Source organism: Mesocricetus auratus, unplaced genomic scaffold (assembly GCF_017639785.1).
Source record: "Mesocricetus auratus isolate SY011 unplaced genomic scaffold, BCM_Maur_2.0 Super-Scaffold_4256, whole genome shotgun sequence".
Taxonomy (NCBI): Eukaryota; Metazoa; Chordata; class Mammalia; order Rodentia; family Cricetidae; genus Mesocricetus; species Mesocricetus auratus.
In genome coordinates this window covers 4,197,285-4,223,393 of record NW_024429182.1, presented here as the reverse complement: position 1 = coordinate 4,223,393, position 26,109 = coordinate 4,197,285, and the positions used below count along the sequence as shown (strand labels likewise).

At 49.1% G+C, this 26,109-nt stretch overlaps 1 protein-coding gene across 1 annotated transcript in view; it reads right to left on the bottom strand.

Moving 5' to 3' along the window:
• Ablim1 (actin binding LIM protein 1) overlaps window positions 1-26,109 on the bottom strand; it is a 144,365-nt gene that overhangs the window by 21,283 nt on the left and 96,973 nt on the right. Inside the window, 9 exon segments of the mRNA XM_040742308.1 lie at window positions 2,903-2,939; window positions 2,941-2,991; window positions 2,993-3,024; window positions 5,544-5,673; window positions 6,812-6,847; window positions 11,547-11,702; window positions 12,360-12,437; window positions 21,177-21,235; window positions 25,085-25,172. Coding sequence (XP_040598242.1) covers window positions 2,903-2,939; window positions 2,941-2,991; window positions 2,993-3,024; window positions 5,544-5,673; window positions 6,812-6,847; window positions 11,547-11,702; window positions 12,360-12,437; window positions 21,177-21,235; window positions 25,085-25,172 — 667 coding nt within the window.

Below are 26,109 nucleotides of genomic sequence, written 5' to 3'. Positions count from 1 at the left end.
CTCAGAACACACCAGAACACCAAGGACTACCAAAACCCATGGAAGTGTTATTGTGGATTGCCCTGGATCCACCCTCAACCCCCGTGTCCCCGCAGATCACTGGATTCGGGAGAGGGCTTTCACAAGTTCGGTCAGACAAGCATCCAGGAAAAGGTGTCTCCATAGTGATCAAGCATGGCCGCTGAAAGCACCTGAGCACGTGAAGGTTGCTAAAGGCAGATAACAGCTCCGAGGCTCCATCAACAGGACCCTCTGGTGTCAGGCGGCGAGAGCGACCCCTCACCTTCCAGTAACGGTAAAGACTCTAGAAGGTTCTGGGGCTGAGGAGTGCTGTCACCAGCTACGAACGACACTGCTGCTTTTTGATTCGTGCTCCCTCAACAACCACTGACCTTTTCGGTTGTTGAAAACAAAAACAGAACCCACTAGCAGCACATGCAAGTCTTTGAGAGTAGATTTCATTCTATGGCCCCCTAAGATATCCCACAAGACTGTCTAAAACACCAGGTAAAAGGGGTTTCTAAAAGCGCGGGCTTTTCTTTTGAGTCTCCAAAGTCACCAAGAGCAGGACGGAGGCCAGTCATCTTTGCCTGTCTGTCGGCGTCCAGCTTGATGCTGCGCAGCCACCCCCTACCCCACCCGTCCTGTCCTGTCCTCCCATGGGTGCTGAGGGCTCAGAGGCTGGGAGTCTTCATAAACTGACTTTAGGAACAATGAATCCTCACAGCACAGACTGACCGCCCCCAAGATAAGAATGATTATCTATGATACGAAAGCTACACCCTGGGGGATATCATATCACAAGAAACATCACCCATGGGTGAAAACAGCAGTTAACAAACCAACATGTACCGTCTCGCAGTATTGGGGCTGAGAGTTACAGGCAAGGTGTGTGTGTGTGTGTGTGTGTGTGTGTGTGTGTGTGTGTGTGTGGTGTGCAGGCACAGCCACCCATGCGTGAGAGTGGAAGGGCCAGAGGTCAACTTTGGGCACCTTCCTCTATTGTTCTCCACCTGAGTTTTCTGAGACGGTGTCTCCCACTGAACTGGAACTCGCCATTTTGGCTAGGCTGGCTGGCCGGTGAGACCCCAGGATCTGCCCGTGTCTGCCTCCCCAGTGCTGGGGTTACAGGCACCCACCATCATGGCTGCCACTGCGTAGGTGCTCACGCCTGCCTGGTACATGTTTTACCCATAGCGTTAGGCTCGTGACCAGAATTAAGACTGGACATTGGCCGACAGCATTGTAACTAATAGAGTCTCTGTGTGTTATTTGGGGTTGATGCGGCACTGTGACCAGGCTGGCGGAAAGAATGTGTGTTACAATCAATGATGGTTTTAAATAGCCAGTCAAGACTTCTGACTTCTGAAATGTGTTGTGCCCACCCCAAAAGATTTGACAGTGGTAAATGGTATCTAGCTCCAACACATGTCGGTCATATTATTTTGCTAAAAACAACAGCGACAACTTATTTTTATGTGCACGAGTGTGTGTCTGCACATATGTGTACCATGTGCCCGCAGTACCTGGAGAGACCAGAAGGGGGCACCAGAACCCCCTAGAGCTGGCTGTAAGCTGCCATGTAAGCACTGGACACTTTAACCTGGGTCCTCTGCAAGAGCAGAAAACGGGCTTAACCACTGAGCCATCTTCTTAGGCGCCCGACTGTGTTGTTTGCAAAGCACGGGCAAATGCTGAAGGTGCGAACGTGTGGGGTAACTGTACACCCAGTTCCTAGCACACCTACATTTCAGGAGTTGACGGTTCAGGAGTCCAAGTAAGCTACAACAGCCTTGGGATACTGACAATGAGTGTTCAGGAGCTGGAGAAGCACCCCGGCTACTCAGCTACTTGGGAGATACAGGTGCATGGGTGCGATGAAACCCAGGACTCACAGGATGAGTCCTTGAAGACCACATTCAGATCCACAGTAACTTCTGCACTTTCCTCCTCCTCCTCCTCCTCCTCCTCCTCCTCCTCCTTCTCCTCCTCTTCCTCCTCCCTCTCCCCCTCCCCCTCCTCCTCACACTATTTTTGTTGGCTTTTATGGTTTGAATCAAGGTAACACAACAAGCTAGCATCCCTCCAGGGATCCTTCACTTAAATAGTGGCCTTTCACAGGCTCTCAGTTCCTCCAAGTGGAAGCCCTGGGCAAAGGTTTTACAGAACCACACACAAGAAGGAAGCAAATAGCCAGAGGCCACACAGGCAGCAGAGGGGAGAAATGGCAGGCAGGGAATGGGGAAAAGGAGGCAGAGCCTGTCTCATCCATCATAGAAATTAATTAGGAAAAAAATCATAATCAAAGGACTCGGAGTCAGTTGCCAGGGGGGGGGGGGAGAAGGAGGGAGAGAGGAAGGAAAAGAGGGAGGGAGAGAGGGAGGGAGAGAGGGAGGGAGAGAGGGAGGAAAAGAGGGAGGGAAAGAGGGAGGGAGAGATAGTAGCTACGCCATCCACACATGTTCAAGTAGTTCAATGCCTTATCACCATGAGGACAGCATTTTGCTGTCTGTTCCTCAACACTGTTGTGCTTTGCAGAAACATATCACAAATGAAACCCAAGAAAACACCCTGGTATATATTATATTTTGCCCCTGATGCGTACAAAGACAAAATAATAATATATTTTTCAACTGGTAGGAGATGGATCTTAGTTCCTAAGTACACACCCCGTTTCTTGGTACAGAGCTCTTGGAAATGACGCATCTCTTTGGATACCAGATACCATGCCAGTTCTAAGGCCGCAGTTAGGGGCAGTCAGGGCACGGGCAGGCATGCTGATGGGTCAGAAGCTCGGTGGCTCTAACTCCTGGAGATACATCTTATTAGCCTTGTGGGGTGCTAATAAATCTCCACTGTGCAGGCCAGGTGCCCCGCCTCCTGCAGAGGCCTGCCTCCTTACCTTTGACATGGGGGAGGAAGTGGTGTCTGAAGGGGGGGGTTGGGACGGGAGTCACTGTGGGCGGAGCTGAAGCTGCTGGTGCGCAGGGGGGGACCACCTGTGCACACCAGGAGGCAAAAGCTCTGTGCAGCAGGGAAATCAACCAATCGGGGCAGAGCAAGGTGGAAACAGAAAGAGAAGACAGAAATTAACACAGGAGCAGGGCGGGTGCCCAAGGTAGGGGAGGAAATGAAGAGTGTTAGTCCGGAGTCTGAAAAGGGAGGAAGGACAGAGGGTTAGGAGGACACCCGTGGAGGGGCTGGGCAAAGGCAGAATCGGCAGATGGGCACGGGTGGGCACAGAGTCAACCTCTAGGAATAAATGGCTTCTTGAACATGGTCTCTGGGACACTGGCATGGGAATGCCAACTACACACTGCGAGGGCTGAGCACATCACATAGACTCAGCAGCTGCTTTTAAAGTGTATCCAACAACATGACCCCCAGAAACCTGTGTAAACACAGCAATCATTTTCAAGGATCTTGAAGAGATGTACTGATATGTAAGAATCGTGTTTTGTTTTGCTTTTTAAGCTGCAGGCCTATCCTACTGGAAATTGTGTTTTATTTCATATTCCTTATGCATGAGGAAGTCCCTGTTGTATTAGCTGGGTGGCAGAGTTACACAGGACACTGGCAGTAGTGGGGACTCTGGAGGCAGAAGTTTAGTTGCTCAAGGGGATAATGGGCCATCAAAACTCAACATGGACTCAGGGGATTCACACATGATCTGGCATCCAGAATGCACAGGGTGGATGCGTGGTCACGCCACAGACATACAGATATGTTAATGGTTTCACTTCCAGGCACCAGAAACATTTTAAGTCTGAATGCTCAGTGTCTTGCACATGTGTGCTATTTGGAGAGGAGGCAAAGAATGTTCTGGAGGCTGTAGCATCAAAACCATGACTAAAAAAGCAAAACTTCCTTATGCTCAACACAGTCAGGGGCTTTTAAAGTAATAACTGTGCTCAGTGGCCATTCCCTCAATATTCAAGATGCTTTTGAAGGACAATTTCCCTGAGGCTACATTCCACTCTGACAGGATTTAGTGGTCTCAGCATGTTATATGTACAGTAGCACCTAAGTGATTTCAAGCTACCAAAAGATTAAATAAAAACTCATGACCAGGTATAAATAAAATGACCATAGTTGTATACTGAAAAGGAATATCCTGAAAACATCATTTAACATAATTTAATAAATACTAAAAAATGTGTTTGTGTGTGTGTGTGTTTGTGTTGCTTAATTAAACTCAGGGCTTCACACACGGTAGGCAAACACTTTATACAGCCACATCACAGACCAGCCTTGTCTGACGAAACTGATATATCCTGAAAGAACCAATAGTTCAGTCCTCTGGGTGAGTTACATCTATGACCTTGAAGGGAAGATTGCAGCCCTTCTCTATTCTGATCGTTCTTGTTGGTTTTAATTCTTGGATATTTTATTTAAAAGCTAGCATGTGGATGCTTTTGTTCTTATTAGCCTACCAGCAACAAGAAGCTTGAGATGGAGTCCTCTAGATACACAGTATCACAAGTTCTCAGTCTAAGAAGGAGTCCTCTAGATACATAGTATCATAAGTTCTCAGCCTGAGAGGGAGTCCTCTGGATACATAGTATCACAAGTTCTCCTGAGAGGGAGTCCTTTGGATACATAGTATCAAGCCTGAGAGGGAGTCCTCTGGATACATAGTATCACAAGTTCTCAGTCTAAGAAGTTCTCTGGATACACAGTATCACAAGTTCTCAGTCTGAGAAGGAGTTCTCTGGATACACAGTATCACAAGTTCTCAGCCTGAGAGGGAATCCTCTGGATACATAGTATCACAAGTTCTCAGTCTAAGAAGGAGTCCTCTAGATACATAGTATCACAAGTTCTCAGCCTGAGAGGGAGTCCTTTGGATACATAGTATCACAAGTTCTCTTAGAAGCCTCTCCATGACTCTTCCTCAGAGCACTCTGGACCTCTGCCGAGGCTTTCATTCTACTCCACACACAAGAAATCCACTTAGAGCCACAGAGACTGACACCTCTGAAGATCGGAGCCCACCATCTCCTGCCACAGGATGGCCACTCCATCCCTGAGGCTTTCAGGTTTTCCAAGTTTCATTTCAACTCTTAGGGTTAGAGTGAGACTTAAAGTACCTAATGGGACTCTCTGGCCTCACTCTGGAAAGGGCTTTATCATGCAGTCACTGTGACATCGTGTGCCGGGGGAGGGCTTTAAACTTTCCAACTAATGGCTAACATTGGGCTTTAGATGATTCAGAGAAAATGGGAAAAGAAAAACATTTTTTCAGAGGTCTTTGTTTTAAGTTTCATAGGGATGAGATTTCCACCAATTCTTCACAAATATCCTTTGTTCTCAGCAGGTCAATATCAAAATGTCATTTAATAACTCACAGTGAACACACTGATAGATGGACTGATTTTTCAAAGACATAATACAAAATAAAGATGGACACAAGTTTCTGTTTTGTTCTTGGAGAGGGCTAAAAATATTGAAGTCAGGTTTTTTGTTTTGTTTGCTACCAATGGCATGAAAAACACACAAAAACACATTTAGTATGTAACAGATCCCGAGAAGAGTGGCCTTACCAGGTCTGTGGAAATGCTGTGGAGAGCGAGAAGTGGTTGGAGTGTAACTGTGACGGCTGTACACAGGGGAGTTAATGGAGCCCTGGCTGGTGGACCGGTGGATCATCCGATCCCGAGCATCCTGGTAACCCTGCAGTGAAGTTTGAGAAAGTGTGAGACAAAACGCCCCTCCGTGGTTGTTTGGTATTTCTAGGTAAAAGTCAGTCCACAGAGGACACTGGGGAATTGCCTCTCTGAGTGTCTGTGTTTGCCTTTCAGGATTACAGTCAGTAAATCTTCACGGGCATGGATATTCCATGCTAATGTGTTTTACTCATAATCAATAGTCTTTGTAGTATTTAAAATTTAAGGTATAAAATCTACAAATGCCAACAGGGCTTGAGCGCTAGGAAAAGAACAGTTCCCACAATCACATCGGTACTGTGATTTTAGAGCTTACAAGGTGTCTCTCCTCCCCAAAATCTCCCTCCGTAGGTGTCCCCTCTCCCCAGGTGCCCCCCTTCCCAGGCTTCCCTTCATCAGATCCCATGATGGTTTGTTTTCACTGTCATTGACAGAATTTAGAATCACCACGGAAAACACAAGTCTGGGTGTGTCTATGAGAGGGTTTCTAGGAGCATTTAATTGAGAAGGACAAACCCCCCACACACAATGTGGTTGTCACTATTCCACGGAAGGGTCTTTGACTGACTAGAAGACAGGGCACCTGTATTAATCTCTCTCTGCTTCCTGAGGCTGCCATGGGACCAAACCAGCTGCCTCAGGCTTCTATAACCATGCTTTTCCCAACTTGATGGATTGTGGATTGTATCCTCAAATACAACCTGCCTACCCTTCCTCTTTGCATTCCCCTGTCTCCCATAAGAAACAAACAAACAAACAAATAAAAAACACGACAATGATTCAGCAAGCTGTCTGGCTTTGGATCAGTCCAGAAAAGGAGACTCAAGCAGCGTGTCAGTTTAGAGATTACGCTGTAACTACCTCCAGCCCCCTCAGGCATTCTAATATGTCTAATACGCCTTAAGTGCAGATGGGCCAAGAGACCCACGCTGGACAATGGCTTTAGTTCCTGCAGGCATGTGCCGGCCTCTGTTCCTACCAGTGGGGTAGGCTTGCATGTAAAGCAATCCTTAAAATAATCATCATATTCAACGCTGCTGTCCTTTAGTACATAAGCACTTTTTCAAAATTTCAAGTATAGACAGACAAGGTCCTAGCCCTTCCCAATTCCACCCACAAAAGAATATGGCCAAAATGATACTTACTTCTGCTGATGGAGTAGGAGACAAAGTCCTTGGAGACTAGAAGAACAAGAGAAAATTTAAAGTCAACACCTTCATTAATTTCCTAACAGTTTTCATAGAGCTAGCTACTCACGGAACCTAAAACCATTGCTCCAGAAACAGGTCGGCATCCACTGTTGGTTTAAGCGTGCAGCGGGGCTGATGGGAAACTCCAGTCAAGTCCCAGGAGACATAAGAATGTCTCTACCCAAGGACCGTGGTGTTAATGAATATGTTGTGAAACTAGTTCTGACTATTTGTGTTTGGTGGTTAGGATTTTGTTAGTATGGCTTTTAACTAACACAGAGCCACAGCAATTACAGTAGGATTAGTTTGGTCAGTGTGTGATGGCTGCTCACGTCACACAACCTCCAGCATCCATCATTTAGGGTTGATAGACGGGTGAAGCGCTGTCACCCCGGGGTCTTTGCATTGGTATTGCCCTGCAGACACCTGCAGAGCTCAGCTCCAGTGAGGTCTGGGCTCAAAGTCACCTCAGGCTTCCTGTAATCCCCTGCTGGTGCTTTTCTTTATCATACCAACTTCCTGTGATCTCCCCCTGTTCTTGTTCATTTCGCCTCCTGTGATCCCCGTTCACACCTCCTGTGATCCCGTTCACACCTTCTCACCTCCTGTGATCACATTCACACTTTCCTTCACTGAACTAGCTTCCTGTGATCCCCCTGTTGTTGCTAACCTCACCTCCCGCGATCCCCGCTCACACCTCCCGCGATCCCCGCTCACACCCCCTGCGATCCCCGCTCACACACCCCCCCCCCGCGATCCCCGCTCACACACCCCCCCCCCGCGATCCCCGCTCACCCCCCCCGCGATCCCCGCTCACACCCCCCCCCGCGATCCCCGCTCACACCTCCCGCGATCCCCGCTCTCACCTCCCGCGATCCCCGCTCTCACCTCCCGCGATCCCCGCTCTCACCTCCCGCGATCCCCGCTCTCACCTCCCGCGATCCCCGTTCTCACCTCCCGCGATCCCCGTTCTCACCTCCCGCGATCCCCGTTCTCACCTCCTGCGATCCCTGTTCTCACCTCCTGTGATCCCGTTCACACTTTCCTTCACTGAACTAACTTCCTGTGATCCCTCTTCACACTTCCTGTGATCCCTGTTCACACCTCTTGTGATCCCTGTTCACACCTTCTCACCTCCTGTGATCCCTTTCACACTTTCCTTCACTGAACTAGCTTCTTGTGATCCCCCTGTTGTTGCTAACTCACCTCCTGTGATCCCCGCTCACTGAATTGACTCCCTGAACATTTTCACCGTGTGTCTGCATCTCTGCAGACTGCCCCTGCTTGACTCTCTTTACAATGGTGTGCTCCTGGCGACAAGGGTGGGTAGCATCAGGGACTAATTTTTGGGGGCGAGTGAAAGTTTTACAACCGAAACACAAAAGGCTTTCAGCTAGAACTATAGACAGAATTTCCGAGGACTCAGCCTGAGCAAGGTGGAGCTGAGGGCCTCTTGCCTGTAGGATTTGTTCCTTTCCCATATTACTAGCGAGCTGACAGGCTACCTTACTCACCGAGCTTCTCAGGGCCTGTATCCTATCCCTAGAGCTCAAAGCTTTGATGGGTAAGGATGGCCTTCTCATGCCTGCAGGAGGCATGAACTTGCCCGTGGTGGGCTTCTTGACTCACCCACTCACCACTCATGTAATTTAGACATGTGATAATACTACACCAAATTTTAAGTTCACTTTGTGTGATTGTGTGTGTGTGTGTGTGTGTGTGTGTAAGTATAGGCCAGAGGCCAACGTCAAGTGTCTTCTTCAACTGCTTTGTTCTCTGTGACAGTTCTCTCACTGGACATGCAGGCTCACCAGTCCACGTTTGCCAGACGGCAGACCCCAAGCACCCTCGTCTCCACCCCCCAGCACCGGGGTCACAGGCACACGCTGCCAAACAGCATTTTGTGTGGGGTCTGAGAATCAAACTCAGTCCACAGGCTTTGTGGCAAGCAGTCCACCGCCCGAGCTACCTCCCCACCCCTTCTGGGTCCTCACAATAATGCATGGGTTTATAAAACAGGAATAACAACTAATGGAATAAGTAACAGAATAGACTGTAATGTTCATTCAGTGGTGAGATCCATGCCTCCAAAGGTAATTTATTAATGCATCTGATTCTGTCCCATAGGGGCATCCTCTGTGTACCAAGAAAGACACAGGCACCACTGCAGGTTAGCACATAACAGAGTGGACCGTGAGACCTGGCGGGATGCTGAGCATCTTTGTCTGATGTCTTATTGGTCTGATCTAAAGGCCTCATTCCTTATGGAAAACCTGACAACTTTGCTTTCCAAAGTTGCACACAGCCAGGTTTTAAATGCCCCAAACTTCATTTCAAAGCCAAATTTCTGCTTGACATTTTGCTGCTCCAGAGGGAGCTAGTGGGAAAACACAACACAAGAGAACAACAACACACACCCACACACCACCCCCAAGAGTGGCATGCATGTGTGTATTCTACACACACACACACACACACACACACACACACACACCACCCCCAAGAGTGGCATGCATGTGTGTATTCTACACACACACACACACACACACACACACCACCCCCCCCAAGAGTGGCATGCATGTGTGTATTCTACACACACACACACACACACACACACACCCTTAACATTATTTTCTTTAAAAAAAAGCATCAATTTCCTCTTGGGTGTATGCTTTGAACTTGAGAAAAATCCCTGACCACCGACTCTAAGGCCAGTCTCTACGTATTTTGTTTGGGAAGCTTCCCTGGCCATGACTTGCTGAGATTCTGAGATCCAATGGTAGCTTAGGCCAATCTCTGACTGCAGATGCAGCAAGTGAACCACCAGGTGGTGCTATGTGACAATGCATGTCCCTTCTCGCTGGACTGGGGACCTTAATGCAGTCCACACTCCAGAATAAAAGTCGCATTAGAAATAACTGGAGTTAAACTGAATTTAGTCACTGCATTTTGGGGAGCGGTATTGAGACAGGAATTTACACGATCCCTCTGCCTACTGTCCCAAAGGCCTTTTGTTCATCTCACGTTAGTCCAGAAGCACGGTGGCAGGCTACAGACTACAATGTGGTTTAACCGTGGCTGAAGGGCTGAGGTAAGTCCACTACTTGGTAACAGCTCTCTGGAGTCCAGTCAGGCCACAGATGGCTCTGATTTAAATAATAAGTAACATAGAGCAGGGACATGAAGGCCATGCTGTGGAAAGCACATGTCTGTTATTCTGTTCCAGCTGTAACAATAACAACAAAGACAATAAATTGGAGGAGCCAAAGGGCCAGGACAGGAGGTGGCAGAAGGGAACTCCAACCCCAGGAAGGTAGAGGGGAGGGAGCCGTCTAGGCTGAGAGGCTCTAGCCCAGCAGAAGGGGGGGCCTGCAGCCCGAATAAGCCTTAGAAGACAGCTACAGCAATGGTTACTGCCACGCTGAGAATGTGCCTAGCATGTGCCCAACATGTACTTATCATGTGCCTAGCATGTGCCCAACATGTACTTATCATGAGCCTAGCATGTGCCCAACATGTGCCTATCATGTGCCTAGTATGTGCCTACCATGTGCCCAGCATGCTCTGGGCATGCGTTGAGCATATATGTGCCTAACACTCGCTGAGCATGCTCTGATCTTCACAGTTTCTTTAATTCACACAGGCACCTTTGGGGATCTATCCAACATTATTCTGTTTTCCTGGTGAGAAACTGGGATCACAATGGCTGTCACGTGACAGTCAAAAACCAGCCTGTGGTGACACCTTTAGGCTGAACTCCAGCAACTGACTGCAGGAACCCCCACCCATAAGGCTGTCATAGTGTGCCCTCTCCATACTCCCCCTCCATTGAGATGCTGGAAACGGAATCTACTAAAACTGCAAGGGTGTGGTTTCCCTTCTCATGACCCCTAGAAACACACTTCCGGCTTATCCCAAGGTCAAGATACCCTAAGATGCTCCTTCCCTTAACAGTGCCCCTCCCCCGGGCCCCCTTCTCTACCCTGCCTCCCTCACCACCACCTCAGGTTCCACCCCAGCATGTTACCCCCATCAAACTCATCCTTCGCAGTTGTTTTAACACGCCTACCTCTCTGCACCCTCCTTTAAGACGAGGGTGCTGTGGGCTATCTGTACAGTGTGGAGATGCATTGCTATGATTGGTTTAATAAGGAGCTGAATGGCCAGTATCTAGCAGGAAGTGTAGGTGGGGCTTCTGGGCTGGGGAGAGGAAGTAGGAGGTGAATCTAGAAGCAAGAGAGATGAGGAACGGGCGGGCTGGACACATGGAATTGGACAGAGGTAACAGCCATGTGGTAGAGCATAGATTAATAAAAATATGGGTTAATTTAAGTTGTGAGAGCTAGTTAAAAACAAGCCTAGGCTAATGACCAAGATTTCATAATTAATAAAAACTCTCTGTCATTATTTGGGAGCTGGCTGGCGATAAAAAGTCTCTGTCACTATTTGGGAGCTGGCTGGCGGGACAGAGAAAGACTTGGTATAAAAGGGTTTCGTAATTAATAAAAAGTCTCTGTTGTTATTCGGGAGCTGGCTGGTGGGTCAGAGAAAGACAAAAGGGTCATAGGATGAGTTCGAGAACCTTGAAGAACCAGGTACAGAACTCTTCAGAGGGTAGGCAAGGTCTGGAAACAGATGAGAAGGGAGTGATGGGTGGCCATGCTGTTTGCAGCCCCAGGGAATCCGTTACCTCTCCAAGGCTCTGTCTCTCCTGTTTGTCCTCATAGCCTGAAGTATAGAATGGCTCGTAGGTAATGAGGTCTGGACGCTCAATATCATAAATTGCCTTGACCTTGGGGATGGCCGCTAAGTCCTTGTAATCCAGTATTTCGTTGTCTACTTTTGCCTGGCGGAGTTAAAACGAGAGAAAAATTAACCCTTTATTTCAGCTCGTCGAGAAATTATCCCCAGTGCTCTTGGTGCCTCGTTCAAAACACGGCCCTTAAAACAAACCAAAAATGCCTTGCAGAGTGACGTCATGCTGCTTAGGAAGCTGCCCACTGATAATCACACTAAGAAAATAAAGACCCATCAAAGTCTTAAGAAAGAGTGTGTGTAGAGTTCAGTGACTAGAGAGGTATGTCAACCTTCAGGACAGTTTCCTAACTTTATTACAGAGGGAAAAGAATGTAAAAAAGGTGGTCAAAAAATCCTTGGAGATTGATCAATACAAGTAACCACATACTGAATAAACTGAATATGCAAATGCTCTTGTGGCAGAGTTTGAGACCACTCGAAGCAGCATCATAAGATGTGCAACTAATCCCCAAATATCTATATATATGTTAGACGCAGCAATCCTTTTAGCCCTATTCCACGTGACTGCACTTTGGGGTCATCTTTCGGTACGATGATCACAGATTGAATTACTGAAGGAATCATGACTGAGGTGCTGGGAGACGGGAGGGAAGTCGGGATCTTCTGATGGGATCAGTTTCCTTTCTTGGACTCTATCCTCGAACTCACCTGCTCCCAAAATGTCCCTTCTGGACGTGATACTTACGTAGATGGTGTGACCTGGTGAGCCAGGGATGCTGGAGCCTGGTCTAGAATAAATACTTTCAGAGGAGGTCCTGGTGGGCTGCAAGAGAAACAGCAGGTGGCCTGTCAGACTCCTGACCCAGAAGGGGGACGGGCACCCAAGCTTCATGGGAAACTCAGGCAACACACACACACACACACACACACACACACACACACACACACACACACACACACTTGAAGGAAGCAGCCTGGAAAACTAGTGCCATGTGGCTTTCCCAATCCTTCCTCTTCCTTGTCCCTTAAGGAACCTTGGGCTTGAACTTGGAGCATATCACGACTGCCCATTTCTGCCCTGTCCCACGGGCGGGCCCAGCATCCCAGCTCCAGTCACCAGCTCTGCTCCTCAGAGCCATGGCAATGCACACGCCTTTCGCCCCGCCAAGGGCTTCCTGCTCTTAACTCCGCCTTCCTGAGATTCGCTTGGCACTGAAGGGTTACCTCAAGAGAGACCTTTGAAAAACCTGGTCCCTTGTCGACAGGCTGCCTTTGCCAACAGGGCCCATTTACTGTGCAGTCACAGCTGCCGGGCTCGGTATCTGGTCCCTGCCTTCTCCTACGGCCTCACTCACCACCTACCGTCACTCACAGAACAAGCCTTGTGCCCCTGCCGCGAGGCTTTCCTCCTAGCTGCTCAGCCCCCTCTCGCCACCATTTTCTTGGGGTGGCTCTTTTCTTTCCTTCAGTTAACTTAAACTTCTCCCTCAATCTCACAGTCAACCCTAATTTTTTCCTTCATGAATAAATTCCGGATGAGATGTTGGTTGATTTCCTCACATTGTGCCTACCTCTCTAGTTAACGCTAACGCTGCCTCTGCCTCCTGAGTGCTGGGATTAAAGGGGTGAGCCACCACTGCCCAGCTTAAAATAATTTTCTTTAAGTGCTGGTGACATGAGTTTTTCCTATTCTTTTTTTAAAACTTTGAGCTTTGACTTTTTCTACTTATAAACCGAGAAGACAGAACCCCCAGCCACCAGGTCTCCAGGGCTGAATGAGAGGGTAGGGATACGGCTCCAGGCATGGAGCCAGGCATACGTAGGTGGTCAATGTTTTCTACATTCCACCTAGACCAGGATTCCACCTAGCCAGCTGGTCTCAGATTGTGAGGGGCGGTGTCACCTGTGTCCTGTACCCCCCAGACGGGATCATCTGTTCACAAGTGACACAGAGAGCAGTGTCTGCAGTTTGCTGCAGCTTCAGAACTTGGACTCATATGTGTCACAGCTTGTCAAATGATTCCTGCCTGGAGCTGTCAAGTGTCCTTCCCTCCCTGGAGGACTCTGAGCTGGGACTCCAATCCCTTCACACACAGTGACCTCCGCCTGCGGTTCACCCTCGGCACTGGACAGCCATCCCTTCCCACGAGTGATGGCGGTGACCTTGCACCGGCCTGTCCCATCTGCCAGAATGGTTCTGTGTTTGCCTCTCCTTGGACTCTGCTGAAGGCTTTTAACACAGAACCGCAGGATTTTATCACGGCTCCTAATGGCTTTCTGGGCAGACTGGTTCAACCCATGGAGAAGTCTCCTTTGGGAAGGTAAGTTATTTTTCAGAGCTGAACCATTACCCTTGGAGCTTTGATCTAAATGTTAAGAACTTTTTAAGTGCTCCACCCCCAAGTCCTCTTACCTATATCTTATATTTTGAGAAGGAGCCTGAGTTGCCCAGGCTGACCTGTGGGCTCACTGTGATCCTCCTACCTCAGCTTCCTGAACAGCTGAGATTACAGTTTGTGCTACTGTCTACCTCCAGAATTTTACATTCAATTAGAGACATCTAGGATTATATAAGTCAACATCTTAGTATTCGAAACTCTATTTTTCCAGGCTATTTTTCTCTCCAATGGATACAAGACTTGCTACTGTTACTGAGATACCTCCTGGTGACCCAGGTTCTCCACTATGCCACCCAAAGACACCCGAAAGAAATTCACTTCAACCTCAAAGTCCTCAATTCCTGGGTGCCGTGTGTCTTCCAAAGCCAACATCTGATATTTCTTCATCATCATCCTTCAGTGCTCCCTGGCTAGATGGCAACACAGCTCTACAGATAACCCACAACAAGTATTCATACCTGCAGTTATTTAACCCAAATTACCCACTTCAACTCATTCAGATACCCAGGGACTCCTGGGTGATCGGGTCTGAACTGGATTCACTGACTCTTTGGTCAGCAGCCTTTGTTTTCTGGTATGCCCTCTAAAGAGCTTAGATGGAATTAAAAAAATCCCAAACCACTATCTTGTCTATATTATACATATGAATATATACATGAAGGTGACTTCAAATACAACCCCCAAAGAATATCCTCTTAGGTTTTACACGGAAGAGGAAATAGCAAGGCTTAACAGCTGCTGGAGTGAAGAAGACTTACTTTCCTGTAATTACTTTGTCTCTTCACAGAACTAAACCAACAACTTGAAAGTAGAGTCGGAAGAAAAGAAACTGTTTCTTTAGCTCCAGCAGGTGGGAGGAGGGAGGAGGCTCCCGGTAGATAAAGGACTGCATAAGGCTATGGTCTCTCAAAGTGTTTTGCCAAGATTAGGCCCATAGTTCACTCTTTATTCTGACAACAGGAAGAAGGAGCCTCCCCTCTTCTCTAGGATCCTGGCTGATAGAGCTGTGCTCACTCGGCCTTCCATAAAGGCTCCCCTTGCTCAGCTGTCTTCTCCTCAGCGAGCTTCCCACATTCTTGATTTGAGAAAGGTGCTGTCGGCTTGCCTGTTTCCTGTTTCTAATGAAGAGAGACCTCCCCGGGATACCTGGAGTTCATTCCCTCCGATGACGGAGAAAATGCCGTCTCATCACTACAGTAGCTGGGTGCTTGGAACCATCTTCCATTTGTGTTCCCAATACGTCTGCTAGACGCCCTCCAACTAACTCTCTGTCAGCTGATTCGTCCCCTGAAGCCCTCTGTCCACCTTCCCTGCTGTCAGGGGCTACCGTGGCAGAAGAGAGACTGAGTGAAGAGATCTTTTCATGCTCCACCCTAATTAACTACTGACCATCAAACGCCATACTTTCCTTAGGAGAGAGCTGGAAAGCCCTCTGCGGTCCCCTCCCCCCACGCCGCCCTTCAGCAGGCACAAGGAAGCAAAGGTCACCTCCATCTAAAGCCACGTGGTCTGAGCGGGTGAGAGGGACTACAGGAAGTGGGTGGCCAGATCAAAAAAGACCTTAGGACCTTGGGGGGGGGGGGGGAGGCTGGCTACACCTTATGCCGAGAGTGTGGCTGGTATTGACAGTGCCTGTCTGGGGCTTTTGCTGAATGAAGTTCACCAGGCAAGGTGGCGGCAATGGCTGCAGAGGAAGGAATCCTTCTAGAATCCGTGCATACTAGATACAAGCAAATGGTGACCTGAACACCTTTGGGGAAAACCATTCGTGTCTGGGGAAGACGAAAGAGGAGCCTCTAGTTCAGCGGTTCTCAACCTTCCTGATGCTTCTGTTAGCTCCCACCATAGCTGCAGCAGCAGCAGCAGCAGCAAGCCTGCCTCTGCCACCAAGGCAGTTACGTCACCGTCACCTGCAGCCAGGGGCCTTTCCACCGTCAGCCACGGGACATGTGCACCCCTTAAAAGTGCCTGCAGGGCACAGCTCGAACTCATGAGTCTCTTGCTTCTCTGGCCTCTCTTCTCCCTTTTGTCTCTTCCCTGTTCTGCCTGCCTGCCTGTCTGTCGTCTGTTTGTCTGTCTGTCTGCCTGCCTGCCTGCCTGCCTGCCTGCCATGTCCCTAGTGCAACACCGCCTGCTGCTCTTTCCCCCTCCCCCTCCCCCAGGAAACCTCTTTCACTAACTCTGTTGTGCACAGTGCTTGCTTAGTGACATAACTTGGCAGGGCCCCTAAAGGTAGCCACTTTGCCTTTTTCTTTTTTTTTAAATCATTACAGCGAGCAGCCCCTTTAATACAGCTCCTCATGCTGCAGGGACCCCCGCCTACAAGATCACTGTGGCTGCTCCATAACTGTAATTTTGCTACTGTTATGAATCGTAATGTAAAAGTCTGATACGCGGGATCTTTGATGCACCTCCCCAGAGGGGTTGTGACCCACAGCTAAGAACTGCTCTAAACACACACATCTCCCAACCAGGAGTGCCACCAGCCTTTTCTAAGGTCAAGGGATCTGGGTGTCTCTATGTGACTACCTACTAACCAAAGAGGCCAAAGTCCCCAAACAGAGCAAACACACACAATAAGGTAGTGGGTACTCCGGTGACATTAAAGAGATAGCAAACCACATGACTTCCTTGTTCTAGGACCTACACCAAGCCTTGACTCATCAGTTCCTTGGAAAAATACTCATGTGGTATCTGCTTGGTACGCTACAGATTGGCGAGAACATTACGGTTCCACAGGTGAATGAATTTCAGAATGAAACCAGCCTCATGGCGTTTGGTAGGTCGGTCATCCATGCTCTAAGCGTCAATGAACAGCAGGGGGAACGCCTTTTTAGAATGAAAGCCGGTGACCCATGCCAGGTTATTACACAGTTGGCCATGAGAGTGCCATGTGCTTGGTCTATCATGAATCAGCAATGCTCAATGCTTTTCCCTACACGCAAAGGTCTCCCCTGTTCCTGTGGGGCTAACGCCTCCGCAACCAGAACATGTTTTCTTTAAATGTGGTCTCATTTTTAATTTTTACCTGCAATTCAGAGGGACGGAGGGAGTGACCGCTAAATACAAATTTAAAAATTGCTTTCCTTTTAGAAGGTAACTCTGTTCCTGTGACAAAACCAGGGTTTATTTCTGGGGTATGCAGTCCGGATCCCTCTAAGCAGAAAGGAGCAGAGGCACCTAACACCCCGAGGCTGCTTCACGTACAACGCAGGCTTGGGGCGCAGGCAGCAGAGCACAAGGCTGCTGTAGAGGGGAGTGGACTCAACAGACCAAAGCCACTGTCACGCTGGGGACTTCCCAGGCTTCTGAAGGACCCTGGTGAGCATCCCTCACCTGTCACCACTGGACAAGGGACACCACGACAAGAGGAAGCCCTCCCTGCCGGGGCCCAGGCTGTTCACAACTTTCTGAGTGGAGCTAATGTTGACTCCCTTGATATTCTATGGCTGAGTAATGGGAATCAGATGGGTCCTTTGAACAACAGGCTGGGAAGGGAGATGTTATTAAAAACAGGTCTCCAACCACATTGCTCCACTCCAAATTTCTTTTTCTTTTCTTTCTTTCTTTTATTTATTTAAGACAGGGTTTCTCTGCATAGCCCTGGCTGTCCTGGAACTTGCTCTGTAGACCAGGCTGGCCTCGAACTGATAGACATCCACCTGCCTCTGTTTCCCGAGTGCTGGGATTAGAGGTTTGTGCCACCGCCACTTGGCCAGCTCCAAATTTCTCAAGCTGAAGGGGCCAGAGTTCCTCCCTGCAACTAGAAACAAACAAAAATCCAAAAAAGAAGCTTGCTGCCAAGTGGAGGCCCGTTTGCAGCTGGGGACAACCTTCAACCTTCAGCCATTCCTGCGTTTTCACCAAACTTCTGCTCTCCCTGGGAGCTTTGCCGCCAGGGCTGAGGTTTAACATACAGTGAAGATCCTATGTTAACCAAGTGGGTGGCTAGGCAGGCACCACGGGCCAGGGCAGGAGTTGGAGAGCCCCAGACTGTGGTGTGTTGCTGTTTGCAGCCTCCACAAGCCTTGGGCAACTGGTCTGCTGTCCCCTTCACTTTGTGGGTGACAGAATTTAGGGTGTGGCCTCTACAGCGGTTCCCTCCACTTCTGACTTCTTTCAAAGACTTAAAAGAAAGAGCATGGTGTTTGTAAAGACGGAAGCCCTGGCCGGCACTTGTCATCCTTAGTGAGGGTCTGGGAGGCTCAGGATGGAGGAAGAGGGACAGAGATCAAACAAGATCTGGGTGGTGGCGGAGATATGGCTCCTGTTGACCAACACCAGGCAGTTCTGCAAAGCTGCCCGTGGTTTCACAGTCCAAGGCTCCCGGTGGCTTCTTCTGGACACTCACAGGAGGTGAAGTCGGGCCCGGGATATAACCCCAAGTCTCCTCCTGCCCCTGAGGGGGTGGGGCTTGGGGTCTGCCATGTTCATCCTCATTCCAAGGAGGCTCTCAGGGGGAAGTTAACACTCTTTGGTAACCTGGTGTCTCACTGCCCACTTGAGGCAGACTGGAAAGGACATGGCTAAGGGGCTCACAGGAACCTGGGTTTCCTGTCTCACCAAGGGAGAGAGAAACTGGGAACATCATCAGTGTTCCCCAGTAAGAGCTTAGGTGGTGGTGGCGGCACACGCCTTTAATCCCAGCAGCTGGGAGGCAGAGGCAGGTGGATCCCTGTGAGTTCAAGGCCAGCGGCATCTTCATAGCTAGTTCCAGGGCTACATAGTGAGACCCTGCCTCAATAAACAATAAACAAACAAAGCAATGAAAGTCCTTATGATGTCATCTCTCATGGACCAGGCTTCTGAGGATGGGGCTGACTTTCCCTCCCCCCCTCCATGCTCCATTCTCTAAGGATTCCCACCCCCATCACTGACGCCTCTGGCTCCCAGCTCCCAAGTGCTCATCTAGCTGCCCACCCCCCCCCCCCCACATCCCCACATTTAAATCTTATCTGTCCTCAAAGTCAGAGGCTGCTTCCATCCTTCAAGAAGTGTCCCCTCGAGAACCCTGCCCTCTTCTGCCATTCCCGAGAACACGGTCCATAGGGACCCGGGTCCCATGATACATGTTGGGTCCATTTCATCATCTCCTATCTGTCTTTTATATACAGATAGATATACAGCTTCCGGCCAGCACTGTGCAGAATGCATGGTAGGTAATATTTGCCCGGTGAACACAAGGCCAGACAGCAGCTTCCCGTGAGCCAGCCTTAATCAAAACATCAGTTCAGCCATGGCTCAGGAGGAAAAACATTATTCAGAAAACAAAACAGAACAAAAAACCCAACCAAGTCAGGGCACGAGGGCACACTCATGGGGTAAGAAAAGCTGCTACCTACTACAAGAGCTGAGAAGGTTAGGTGACAGGAGCAGCAGGAGGTGGGAGAAGGGAGGGGTAGGGGCAGAGGGGAGGCAGGGGATGGATGGGGGTTGGAGGGGAGGCAGCAGAAGCCTGGGCCTAGACAGCTGCTCTAAGCCTTGGCCCCCACACAGCGCCAACCTGTAGAGCTGGGGACCGTCCTGTGCGACGAATCAGACTTTTGGGATAAAAGAAATCAGATGAAGAGCGCTGAGTGTTTGGTGGCTGCCATGAAACATGAGAGAAAGAAAGAATAAATAGCAAAGTAGCCCCATTCCTAAGTACTATGAAAAAATGAGTAAAAAGACTAAAGGAAAATAAAGAGTAAACTGGCTGACACAGACGTATGGGCCACTCCAGGGGTCAATCTGGGGCCCATGTTAAAAGCATTACAGTATGCTTATCTACTAACATTTATCTACATTATGACCCCTCGTTGAGTCCTTCCCACTTATTTTGACACTCTTGTGCTTACAGTACAGAGACAGGAGCCTCAAGAAGGACCCTAAGGCTTCAAACGAAACGCCCCATGAGTTCTTAAATGTCAGGAATGTGCTTCACTCTGGGGTTGCCCAGAGAGTCTTCAAACATTTTCATTTTGCTATGGAAACTGCTCTAATTTGACGTGTGGAAAAAGGCCTGGAAATCTTGGCTCAAGATGTGTGTGCAGACACACCCTTACAGAGCACGGGATTAATTCCTCTGTGGAAACGTTCCCTCTAAGCCTCATCGGCATCAGCCCGCACCCCGACTCTGGGCCAGAACCCTCTTGGGGCGAAGCCCATCCCTTACTAGGGTGCTTCCGGAAGACAGGGAGTGAGAGCCAACCTGCCACTCAAGGAGGGCATCGTGGGGAAGAGCTCTGGAATTTTCTGGAAAGCTCACTGAAGGAACAAAACAAGAAGAAACCCTTTCTGGCCAGAAGGAAGAGAAATAGTTCACTAGTTTCCCCATAAGCGTTCTGGAGGGTTCCGTTGGGGTATGCGCGGGTTCGTTTGTTTTTTCTCTAGAAAACAAAAAAGCTACTCTGTAGGGAGGGCAGGAATGATGGGCTGCTTGGGTGGTTTGTGGGCAGGAGTTCCAATTAGGCCACAATTGTACATTCTTAGGGCAAAAGAAGTGTCCACGGGCACCATCTGTAAGGTTCGGGGGAGGCAGCCTGTTGCCCAAACACCAATGCTCCCTCCAAATTCCAGTCCAGCCTGCCTGGCGGCTGGACGGACTTGGGCGCCATTAGCTGTGCTGGGTAACTGGAGCTGTCTATCAGAGGCAGGGAAAACCATCCCAGCAGTGGTGGACGATCCCTCGGCTGCCCCCTTGACAGGACGCAGCTGATGCAGCTGAGGTCAGCACCCTCGCCTGGGGCTTTTACCCCTGACTGACAGGCACCTTTCTGGAGTTGGAGGCTGCTCTCTGGCAGCAACACACGCCAGAGCCGAGCAGCAGGTACAGAGCCTGGGCTAAAGTGGTGCATGATGGACTAAGCCGAGAGGGTCTGCAGGGTCGCCTCGGCTGCCCGATGAGCCACCATCCCTCCCTGCCCCCCCCCGAGTTCTTCTAGACACTTTCCTAAGGCGCTGACAGGTCAGATAAGGCTGACCAATGCTAGCACTGATAGCAACAGCTACAATGTGTTTACAGAGGGAGGCGCCCTCTTGGCTGTCTAGGTAGCCTTTGACCTAGGGTTTTCTATAAGAAAAAAAAAAGCCTAAAAAATTACTTTCCACCAATGCCCAGGAACTCGTGGCCATTTGGTGGTGCCCTCCAGAGCGCCCCCCGCTCTGATTGAATGCTTCCTTACCCGAAGCTTCTCCTCTGTCTTGGAGGACTGCTTACAGTCGGGATGCCACACGGTAGAACCTGGAAAGACACAATGGACCGCGGGGAATAAGGCGAATGGAAAGATGGCCCGGTTCTGTTGAGCAGACTTTCCGGAGGTGCTCAGACCCCCTCTATTCCTAGAGTAGGGTCCACGTGACCTGTGACCCTGGGTGAGTTCTGAGCTTGCTCTACATAAAGCACAATGCCAGGCCACAGAACTGGCCAGAGAGCAGTCTAACGTAAGAGATATTTCGCTTTTAATGGGGTTACTTTGTTTTTTTGTTTGTTTGTTTTTTGTTTTGTTTTGTTTTGTTCTAGACAGCTTTCTCTGTAACTTCGGAGCCTGTCCTGGAACTCTCTCTATAGACCAGACTGGCCTTGAATTCACAGAGACCCGCCTGTCTCTGCCTCCCGAGTGCTGGGATTAAAGGCATGTGCCACCACCGAAAGATACAATTATTCTTTAGAAATAACACACGATGAGGGTGGTGGCGCACGCCTTTAATGCCAGCACTCAGTAGGCAGAGGCAGGTGGATCGCTGAGTTTGAGGCCAGCCTGGTCTACACAGAGTGTTCCAGGACAGCCAGAGATACACATAGAAACCTTGCCTTGAATCCCTACCCCCAACCTCACTCCCCACCCCATCTCCCCAAAAAATTAACATGCGAGTGCTTACCACTAGTTCCACTTAATTTAGAATTTAAAACTATGTCTATATAATGTCAAAACATCCAAGCCACTTAATCAAGAGACGTAAAGTCAAACTAGATAGGCTATGTCCAGGCATAGAACCTACCGAATTTTTTTTATTAGTCCATTTCTATAGTTACCCACGCTTAGATGAGAGATCAACTGACAACATTGTTGAAGTTGGTTTATAAACGGTTCCACGTTTTAATTTACTAAGACCAAAAAAACCAAACCAAAACAAAACTTTGATTTAAACTCATCAAGCCATTTTCTGGATGGCATTTCCTGTTCCTGCTCCATTTTCTGGGTGGCATTTCCTGTTCCTGCTCCATTATCTGGGTGGCATTTCCTGCCCCTGCTCTATTATCTGGGTGGCATTTCCTGCTCCATTATCTGGGTGGCATTTCCTGTTCATGCTCCATTATCTGGGTGGCATTTCCTGCTCCATTATCTGGGTGGCATTTCCTGCTCCATTATCTGGGTGGCATTTCCTGTTCATGCTCTATTATCTGGGTGGCATTTCCTGTTCCTGCTCTATTATCTGGGTGGCATTTCCTGCTCCTGCTCTATTATCTGGGTGGCATTTCCTGCTCCTGCTCCAGGATCCCCCATTCTCAGACTGTGAAGAACCATCTGTCGTGGGTGACACAGGCATCAAAGAAAATTAAAAAGCTAAAAGTCCTTGCCTTCAAACCCCAGCACCTGTCATATGACTGTGTATGACTAGACACATAATAGGTGTCATATACATGTATGACTATGGGGGAGGATGATATGTAAATCCTGTGTCCACATATGTATTTCCTCAGACATTTGAAATTCTGAAGAATGCGGCTCCCTGGCAAAGAGCCAAGACAGTGAAATTTACTGGATGGAAGTTAGTGATTGGTATACCACAGCGACAAAAAAGCAACACCAGACTTTGTGTATATACTAAGTCGGTTCAACTTTGTCTCCCAAGCAGCAACCTGCGTGTACCAGAGGCCACCAAATTAACTCTTGAATGATCTTTACTTCTGTCTCGCGGTTTCTATTGCTGTGAAGAGACACCACGACCCAGGCAAACCCTCCTTATAAAGGAAAACATCTGATTGGGTGGCTTACAACTGAGAGTTTCAGGCCATTAACAACATGGTGAGACATGGTCCCCTGTAGGCAGATGTGGTACTGAAGAGGTAGCTGAGAATTCTGCATCTTGAGCAGGAAGCAGGAAGTGGTCTGAGACACTGGGGGTGGCTTGAGCATATATGAGACCTCAAAGCCCGCCCCCACAGTGACACACTTCCTCCAACAAGGCCACACCTCCTTCAACAAGGCCACACCTCCTCCAACAAGGCCACACCTCCTCCAACAAGGCCACACCTCCTCCAACAAGGCCACACCTCCTCCAACAAGGCCACACCTCCTCCAACAAGGCCATGATTCCTAATAGTGCCACTCCCTTATAGGGGCCATTCCTTTCAAGCCAACACAGTGCTGAGCTAAAATACTATCAAAGAAAATACATTCTATATCCGAATAACACTTCAATCTCAATTGAATAATCATTTCCACTTTGCAACACAGAGGAGGGGGGGAGGAGGAGGAAAAGGGGAAAAGGGAGTAGAGTCAGACAAGAAGCAGCCAGCCACGCAGGTCCCTTCAGCCCTGACACTGCCTCAAACTCTGACTACAAAGCACAGGAAATCCCCGATGCGGAGAACCAACTGGTGGGGCCCAGGTCAGGAGGAGCCAGACAGAACGCAGAGTCTGCACACCACGTCTGCACTGTTCTCCGAAGGCCACACACACACACACACACACACACACACACGCTGGGAATGTGACCAGAGAGGGCGTCAGACACTGAGGACGTGCCAACAGGGCAGGGCAGGCAGCGGGTGGCACGGCTTCACTCCAGACACAGGCTGCCATGTACTTGGGGGTATGTAACTGGCACGCTAACCGCTGAAACGCCAGGGCCTGGAGATACGCTGAGAACTGACCAGCTTTCTACAAAAATGCAAAGTGACACTTGCCCACGGCCATAGCAGAAGTATGACTAGCCCATGGGAAAATGCGTCCTATGGCGCCCCCAGAGACCACACATGTGGCACCTGTCACACTTGCCGCCTTCAACACCCAGTGGTGTGTGTCACCACAAGTTTTCGGAGCCGTCAGGTTAGACCAGAAAAGGCACGGAAATGGCAGTTTCTAGACCCGTGAGAATTCTCAAAGGAGAGAGTAGTCAAGCCTGAGCTTTAACGTTCGACATTTATGTCGAGAGACTTTTCCTTGTTGCACAAAAACAAAACCGAGAGAGGAAAGCAAACTATTCATTAAAATCACACATGGTGTTGTGTGTGAAGAGGAATGAAGAGATGACATGCCAAGGCAACCAAGACCCCGCAATTACCAAGCCCAACGAGCAATCGCTCCTACAGCTTGCGCTAATTGTACTGATAAACCCCTGTCTAATTAATGACTCTTCCCGCTAAAAATAGCGGAGTGCTTACACTCACGGTGCTGTTTGGCTGGAAGTGAATCTGTGCTTACGGAGTATCAGGAGGGGTCAGAGTCAATCACGGTTTCACACTGGAGACGCTTCTCAAAATTATTTTTAATTAAACACAATGCCATAGGCCCTTGGGAATGAAGACTTTCCTTGTTGCCACAAACTATCTTACTCTTGCAGGGACTGTGGGTGTGTCCCCTTTCAGCCCCTATCTCCCATATGGAACCGTGTCCTCTTAGGGGAACAATGGCTGTGACATCATTCTGCAGAGCCCGGAAGCCAGCAGGCTTGGATTTTGAAAGGCCTTCATCAGAGTGTGGTGTGAGGAGAAAAGCCAGAGTGACCCTACACAAAAGCAGCAACTTCTAAACACTTTCCTCTCTCCTTTTGATCTTTTTGTTTCCCCCAAACACTGGCCTGGGGAGAGTGGGAGGAGCGGCTGCAGATCTTCTCTGGTCCCTCACAGCCACAGGACCAAGAGTCTTTGCTCCAGACCATGGAGCTCACTCTGTAGTGGGCCCTCGGGCTCACTGCCAGCTTGTCAATTGCCCTGCCGATGAACACACACTGCTGAGTTAACTTCTGGCACACGTTGCATCTAGTAACCACTTTGGCTAATGAAATCCCTCCGCCTCTGAATCGCAACACTGTGTCTCTCTTCGTCAGGTGGGGCAGACGTGTGCTGGCCTCCCACCCATCTTACCTTGAAGATACATTTCTTCCCCTTCTGTGAACATCTGGTTGCATCTGCTGCATCGTGCGCAGCTGGGGTGGTAATGCTTGTCACCTGCCTGCAGGAGGAAAAAAAAAACAGCAGAAGACATCGAGGTCAGTCGCTGTGTTAAGTGGCTCCTGAGGGCCCGGGAGGAAAATGTGGAAGATTTGAGGAAGGAAAAGCAATTGTCAGGTTGGCCAAGCTCCCCAATCCTGTGAGTCCTACGTGGCAAAGCCGACCCCACTGTGCCTGGATAGGGCTCTTGGGGCCATTCATTCCCAGAATGATGGCGGCCTTGTCTCTTGGGGTTTCTTGCTCCTAATAATCCCTCTTGATCTAGGCTTTCCAAACCTGGGAGAAATCCACTGTGAATTCCCAAAGTTCCACCTTAAAACTAACATTGACGTTTATGTTGGAGGGGTAATGTTAACCCACTGAAAAGAAGTGGGGGTGGTTTGGGGGGGGCTGGGAGAATGCTCAGTCAGCAAACTGCCTGCTGTATGAGATCGGAGGAATGAGTCCTGCCCCTAAGAATCCAGGTAAGGAAGCTGAGGAGGTGGAGACACGTGGATGTCTGGGCTCAGCCGCCAGCCTGGCCTACTCTCAGAGTTCAAGACCAAGTGATAAAAATCTGTCTCAAAAAGCCAGGTAGGCGGAGCCTGAGAATGACCTCTAGCCTCCAGGTGCACACATACACGTGCACAGGCAACATATGAACACACACCTGCACAGGCAACATATGAACACACACCCACAGACATGCAAATAAAAAATGGTCCTCTTTGGCATACTTTAGCTTTCTTGACTATGTTATCGGAAAATAATCAGATCTCTCCAGCTTGCACCAAGAAAAGATGCTTTTAGGAGATACATTTATTGGTTTTGCCTTAAAATTCAGATTCTCTTCTACGCTGTTTAGATCCACGTTTTGACAATGTCTCGTTGTAAGAGTTCCCCGAGAAAGCATTTTACTGAGGTAGTTCTACAAAATTCTCCAGCACTTCGCATGCCTA